At 29.9% G+C, this 7,848-nt stretch overlaps 1 protein-coding gene across 1 annotated transcript; it reads right to left on the bottom strand.

Moving 5' to 3' along the window:
* Positions 1 to 248: 248 nt before the first annotated feature.
* LOC111677080 (inositol monophosphatase 1) lies at positions 249 to 1,864 on the bottom strand. The gene is made up of 4 exons (XM_046952819.1): positions 1,547 to 1,864; positions 1,338 to 1,471; positions 695 to 1,063; positions 249 to 628 (listed from the first exon to the last, which is right to left on the bottom strand). The coding sequence occupies exons 1-4, from the start codon at positions 1,619 to 1,621 to the stop codon at positions 364 to 366; spliced, it is 843 nt and encodes a 280-aa protein (XP_046808775.1). The 5' UTR covers positions 1,622 to 1,864; the 3' UTR covers positions 249 to 363.
* Positions 1,865 to 7,848: the final 5,984 nt, after the last annotated feature.

Raw genomic sequence — 7,848 nt, 5'->3', positions numbered from 1 at the left:
TACTAAAGAAATCTTCAGCCGGCTGAAAATTTACTAAAGAAATCTTCAGCCGGCTGAAAATTTACTAAAGAAATCTTCAGCCGGCTGAAAATTTACTAAAGAAATCTTTAGCCGTTTGGAAATTTTCTAAAAAAAAATTTTTCAGATATCTAAATTTTCTAGTTAGATTTGCTTAGCTTTCTTTTTATAGATATTTTACAACAGTTATCTTTTATTTAATCTCATAAATAGGAATGACACTAGCAATAGATTAAACAACAAAAAGGAAACCATTTCCCCTGGTTTTATTTGCATATTTTGAATTAGATTTTTTTTGGTAAATTTCACTGGGTTTGATTGAGTATAAAAATCTATCTCTAACATTTAGTCATCTCTGGGCTGAGGATAGAATTGTGTTAAAGTCTCTGCTATAGCTTTAGCCAACTCGGGAGTAGCGGCAGCTAAAACACGACGAGACATCATATCAAAAGGACCACCGGCAGGGTCCATGACAACACCTCCTGCTTCTCTAACTATCAAATCACCGGCACAAACATCCCAGGCGTGTATTCCAAATTCATAATTAGCATCAGCAGCTCCTAAGGCCACCATGGACATATTAAGTGCAGCCGAACCCAAGACACGTAAGCTAAAAGAAGGTAGGAATTAATAAGTTATTTTGTGTTTAAACTTAAAAATAGTCTACTCTATTTACCCATGAGCTTTAGCTGACATTTTGGCAAAGTTTTCCTTTACCACTTCCATTTTTTCGGGATCTCTAGTAGTGCCAAATTCACTGGTTATTAAGGATTTAGATAAATCCTTTTGACCGCTAACTTTAATGGGCTTATCATTATAAAATGCTCCTTGACCACGTCGGGCAGTAAAACGTTGATTTAGTAAGGGATTGTAAACTATAGCCAATTCGGTAACTTTGTTTACCACTAAACCCACCGATATACAAGAATGTGGAAAGGCATGTACAAAATTCATGGTGCCATCCACGGGATCAATAATCCAAGTAGGATCATCGGTAAGCTTTTTAGGGGCACCCTCAGCGCTACTTTCCTCCTCGCCTATGAATCTAAAAATATAAAAAGTTTAGGAATTTTTCATCATTATAGAAATTTGTAATATGCCTTTAAAGAGAAACTATTTTATCTTTAAAATATTATGAAAACATTGCACAATCTTGTTAATAATGCAAATACAATAGAAAATAGAAATGTAATTAAACAATTCCAAGTATGTATTACATTAGTATTCCCACAATGAAGACAATTGATAATGATTTTCTATACAATATTGTAACAACAACAAAAAAATCAATTTAAAATAAACAATGAGCTCATACTCACTTATGATCTGGAAATTGTTCTCGTATGCCTTTCATCAACAACTGTTCCACCTCCTTATCCGTCTCGGTAACTAAATCAATGTCACCTTGTTTGCAAACAAACTCCTGGCGTGTTTCATTTCTATGAGCTATTATCTACAACAATTTTCAAAAAATAAAATCAATAGGTTTAATTAAAAACAATTATGAAATTATTTTCTTAACACTTACCGCTCCTGCTTTGTTTACTAAATCTGTTATGACTTCAAAGCACTTGTCCAAATTAACCGAGGAAGTGTCAACCATTTTCGTTAGATTTCTATAAAAAACTAAACTCTTTAAAGAGTTTTTATTAAATAAATTTGCTACAAATATAAACAGTTTGTATAGATTTTTATTAATATTAAGTACTTCTTTATAATTTTTTCTGTTCTCTCAACATTTAACACATATGCCGGCCACACAGAATTCCTATTTCTAATCTAATTAGTAAAATGTATACAAAAAAATTCCATTAGTCAAAAAAAACAACTATACACAACAGAGCCCTGCGCCGACAAATATTAACGGCGGCGGCGACTGACACTAAATATGTCGGCGGCGACTTAAAATCGACTTTAAGCAGGCTAAGTTTTCAACTACGTTTAGTTTTTAAATTTTCAACGATTTTAAATAAAAACGGAATCCGAGAGATCAGAAAGTGGGATTTGGAAGCAAATATATTGTTTATAACAGCAAAATAGAGTAAGCTCAAAAGTTGTGTGAGAATATATGCAGGTATGAATAAAAAATTCTTAAAAATTAAAAACAAATCCTTTCTCCAAGTTTTACGAGGATCAGCCGATATTTAACTATATCCTCCATATAAAACATCTTGCAGAAAATTAGTTTTTAAAAAAATTTTGCATAACACATAAGTATTCCAATTAGAGTATTTAAAAGCCGAAACCGGTTTACTGGTTTTTTACTTGTTTAAAAATCTACCAGTTTCGAACAGTTCATATTTTCGAATTATTAGAATCACAGTTTTTTTGCGTCGTTTAACCGGTTTTTTTTTATGGATGAAATTGTATTTAAATTTTGGAAAAAATTACACCTTTTATTTATATCTTGTGTTAATTTTTCTATCTAAATATTTTAACTAGAGTTTCTAATTTGTCGGACTTTTTTAAATAAAATATTCTTGTATAAAGTGAAGAAGTTTTTTTTTTTCATTTTGTAATGAATTTTAATTATAAGTTTTAAAAAAATTACAGAGTGCAAAAGTGTAACATTTTGAATTATGATTTCTTCAGTCGCAATATCGGTGGCATCAACCAACCGGGCGCTGTCAGCAATAACAACAGCAGCCGCTTGCTCAACAACAGAATCCGCTAGAACAGCAACCGATAGCTCAACAACAGCAGCCGCTTGCTTAACAACAGCAGTCGCTTGCTCAACAGAATCCGCTAGCACAACAACAGCAACCACTTGCTCAACAACAGAAACCACTTGATCAACAGAATCCGCTAGCACGACAACAGCTGCCGCTTACACAACAACAGAATCCGCTAGAACCGCAACCGATTGCTCAACAAGCGAATCCGCTTGCTCATTAAAAGCAACCACTTGCACAACAGAATCCGCTAGCACAACAACAGCAGCCGCTTGCTCAACAGAATCCGCTAGCCCAAAAACAGAATCCGCTAGAACCGCAACCGATTGCTCAACAAGGTAATCCGCTTGCTCAACAACAGCAACCGCTTCCACAACAACACCAGCCGCTTGCTCATCAATGTAAGGAGCCACAAAAGTCGCAGCAACAACAACTACAGCTGCAGGAGCCGCAGCCAAAACTCGCGTAATTGCGAGTTCTGTGTGAAAAAAATTTGTAGTCAATGAAAAAATGTAGTTCAAATTATTTATTTATAATATATATGCTGAAACTTAAAAGAAGGTAATTCTATAATTTAGTAACTAAAAATATAATTAAATAAAAATACTATTTAAGAACGTATTATTAATCATAGGATACCAATGGAATGTCAAATTGAATTCATTTGTGGTAGATTTATGAATGATAAATAAAGGATGATTACAAATACGTTGTAAGACTTTAACTATATTAAGAGATTTTATATTTTCTGCCGTCGATCGTTATTTCACTCATTCGATTTAAAAAAAAAGAATTTGTTGCAACAAAGAAATTCACAACGTGAACTAGTATTTTCATAAGTAGGTAATGTAGGTTTCATAATAGATTTGGAATCGTTCGATTTTAGCTCCTCATATCTCTGTAGTTTCGCACTTGAAGGTACTTCATCTTCCTCCGTAATTTCATTTTGTATTTCAATTTCTTTGCCTCCAAGTATCATCTGAAAGTCAGGGGCTATATCATTTCTGTTGAATTTTGTTGTGTGACCCATATATTTGCCACATTCATCTTTCAGAATAGCCTTAACTGTAAAATTATTGACCTCTAAGGTTCCATCTCCTTTCCAAGTTTTATGCTTTTTCTTAGATATATCACGCCATACAACATTAAAAATTCATTTATTTTGCTTGCGAGAACCCCATTTATAATGTTGGTATTCCTCGGGATCTGAGCTATGATGATGATGATCAGCATCTGTTGAAACATTTGCGTGTTCCGTAAAATTATCTAAACAACGCTTTGTAGCTTTATTGTTATTTAATAACGATGACGGTGCACAAGAACGTCTCATGATGTTTTAAATTGTATTTATTTATTTCATTGCTTTGCGCAGTTACTTGCACTAATAAAAGTTTGAGACATTTTATTCGTAAAATTTGTTATGTTATGTGAAAGTCCTGTCTGTCGACAATTAAATAAAATCATAGCTTAACGACACTAAACAGCGGTGATTTGCATAAAATTTTAACTAGATGTAGCAAACATTATTTAAAATTGTTTAATGTAAAAATGTTTTCTTGCTCTCGTTTGGTTTAGGAGTTACAGACAACCCCATACATTAACCTATTGAGCGCCAATTTTTATTTACGATCTTTATGCAAATTTAAGAATTTCTCTTTAATTTACAATAGGAGACAGAATTTGATGCATATTGTACATGCCTTAGAATTATAGAATTATAAAAACTTAGTTTTCAATTGCACAATTTTTAGTTATTTAATAGACCTATTGTTTTATATATAAAATTCTATTTCGTATATTTTGTGTACCAAGATTTTTGCAAAACTGAAATATTACCAATTTTGTCGTAGACAATTTGTATTGTAGTTTTATTATATTAGAAATTATGAAATGTTTTCGTTTAATTTATTTTATTATTTATACAATTTCAATTCAAATCCATGTAAGCTTATGAAGGCATAATTATTAGTTGCCAAAAGGAGGACGTCAGAATTCGGAAAAGTTGTCTGCTTTTTAATTAATTTATTTTAAACGAACATACTCATCCAAACCGATATTTGGCAATAAATAATAAAAAAAGAATCATAATAACTACCAACAACACTTGTGTTGTTTTTTGGGGGCTCTTTTTTGGATAATATTTTAAAACAAAATAAAAATTATAACGTTATTATAATGATAAAATAATTACTTACTACTGTTTTCTTCTGTAAAAAACAATTTATGTTGTTAACTTAAATTTGTAAAGAATTTAATATTCTTCTGTCGTCTTATTAGATTTTTGTACTAATCTAATTAGACAATTTTTGAAATATCTAATTAGACAATTTATATTTTAAAAATTAAAATTTTTATTATTATTCAATATATTCTGCCGGTAAAACGGTTGGAGAAGAAAATGATTTTTGTATTATTTTTTGTTTGGTATACACACACAAAAATAACGCGCAAAAAATCTCATCAGTGTTGCCACAAAATTCAAATAGAAAATAACCAATTAAGAAAAAAAGTAACCAAAATTTTTGTTATATTTGGATATGAACTTTCTGAAATAGAACTTGCGTCAATTATGTACCGATTACTTTTTGAGATTTTTGTTCCTAACACTTGTTTATGTTAAATTTCGTCGCTATATAATAATAATAATCATAATAATAATATACTGGTATTATGAAGGCCGTTATGACAATTACGGACTGATTCTCATAAAATTTGACAGAGATAATTTGAATTCAATATAATATGTTGAATTTTGTTTACATATTGCAGTTTTGCAAGATATTACAAGCTTTAAAGTAACTCTCTGAGGGGACTTTATAGGGGGGAGAAAGGTCAATTATATCCTCATTAACTTTGACAAAACATTTAGGCTCCACAAAAAAATTGTTTATGCCGAATTTTATCGCTTTATATACTTTTTTAAACCAATTACTAACAAAATACTTTCTGGCCTAATATGGGGAGTAGGTGTAATCATCAACTGAAAATATTTTGGCAAAATATTTCAGCTCTCTATCTTGTTTCGTTTCTACTCTTTACTTTTACTTTTGTCGGTCTATTTTATGACCAATAATATTTACAAATGGAATGACAAAATCATTATTCCCTCCATCTTCTTTGATGGTGGAAGACATTAGAGATCAAAGTTTTTTATTTTTTACATTTTAAAAAGAGAATAAAAGCAGACAGCAATTATTTCAATTGTTTGCAAAAAATAACCAACACGAAAAAAAAATAATTCACATGTACACATGCAACATAAAAATAATCGTTTTGTGTTAATAATAACCAAAGTGGCAACACGAATGGCCAATATTTTATTTTGGCGCAAAATAGTAGCAGAATTTCTTCTCGCAGTCGGCAGAATTGACATCAACAGCACTTTCCATTTAAAATACACATGTTCGGAGCTACACCTTTTTAAGGTGTAGCTCTGGTTGACGTCAACGAAGCTGGTTTGATGTCAATGAAGCTGATTTGAAGTAGCAGCGACTCGAATTCCTAAAAACGCGAAAATATCTGGGGCGAAGCATATACGTCGAACGTTCTACACCGGCCAAATTTCAATGAGCGGCTTATTATTATGAGATAAAAGAAAACTTGCTTAAATGAAAACAAATTAATTTTATATTGTAAAATTCCATAAATTTAGCGAGTGTTATGTATTTTTTTCTTAAGATAAAACAGACGTTTTCGAGCCTTTTCGACAATAAAATCGGCTCTTCGATTATTTTAGAGTTGATTTTTAGCTCCCTACTTTATTAACATTTCAGTGGCTCTCTAACTGTAAAGTTTTCATAATCAAATAGTTTTAGTTAAGTGATTGTAAACAAGTGGTCGTGTAAAAAAAAAGTGTTGCTAGTAATTTATAAAATTAGTACATAAAAACTTTACAGAATTTAATAAAATTTACATAAAACTAAAGTTAAAGAATTCAGCTTTCAGAATATATAAAAATATTGTGTGATAATATGAAATTCATATAGAAAAATGAAGTGAAAACTTGTGAAATGTAATTTCTTGTATTCTACGTTGGAAAAAAATGGCGGTAACATTTGACATTTAATTTAAACAGTGGTTTTCAAACTTTCATTTATATACTGTGGTTATAAAACTGTTGCAGTTTGGTTACAATTGCTAATAAGTAACGGTTTATCAAGTTCGAATTCAATTTTAAAATAGGTGAGAAGTAAATAAGTTCAGCTATGACTTTTAAACTATATTTATTGCATTTTAGAAGATTTTTAAACTGTTTGATTTCTAAAAAGTGACTTTTAAACTGTTAGACAATAGTTACATTAATTTAAAATTATAAATGTTGAATATGCTATAAAAATTATAACAATATATAAGCATAATAAAAAAAAATATGTATATCATTAAAATATATAAAATTACAAATAAATAATAATTAAAAAAAAAATATAATTGTAAAAAATAAAAAAATAATAAAAAGCTGAAAAAATAAAAAATATATAGGAAAGTTATAAAATTATTATAAAAAATAGTGCTTTATAAAGATTTAAAATTGAAATACTACTGATAAAATTTCACCCATCCATTTCGGCACAAAATTTGTTCAAAACATCGCCTTGGTAAGTGAAAAATATTTATTTATGTCTATTTTTTTTCTAAATTGTGTAATATTTATGAAATATCATACAGAAAACGATTATAACATAGAAATATGACACTAGATTCTCAAACTTTATAGTCCTCAAGTACAATATAAAACAAGTAAAAATGTATAGTAGGGCATGGCCGACCATATGATACTCTACACTAGTGGCCATTTAAAAAATTCAAAAATCTTTAAACAATTTGTTGACAAGAAAATATATTTTAAAAAAGGGGTTGTATGGGCTCAGTATTTGAATATGGACCTATTTTAAACAATTTGGTAGAGAGATTTACGATTATATTAAAGTTATTTGTGCTGAATTTTATTTATGTTTTGCTGATTTTCTGAGAAATAAAAAAATAAACACCATATTAAATAAAAATACCTATCCGGGGGTGTACGGTTGTGTTAGGGCTATGCGGAATAATGGATCGATTTCAATAAGCTTTGTTCTTGGGTCAAAATGATAGTATGTGCCAATTTTATCAAATAAATTTAAAAATTGCAACATGTAACGTCACGGGTTTACACAGAAAA

This window comes from Lucilia cuprina, chromosome 5 (assembly GCF_022045245.1).
Source record: "Lucilia cuprina isolate Lc7/37 chromosome 5, ASM2204524v1, whole genome shotgun sequence".
Lineage (NCBI taxonomy): Eukaryota > Metazoa > Arthropoda > Insecta > Diptera > Calliphoridae > Lucilia > Lucilia cuprina.
This window is presented reverse-complemented; position numbering and strand designations above follow the sequence as displayed.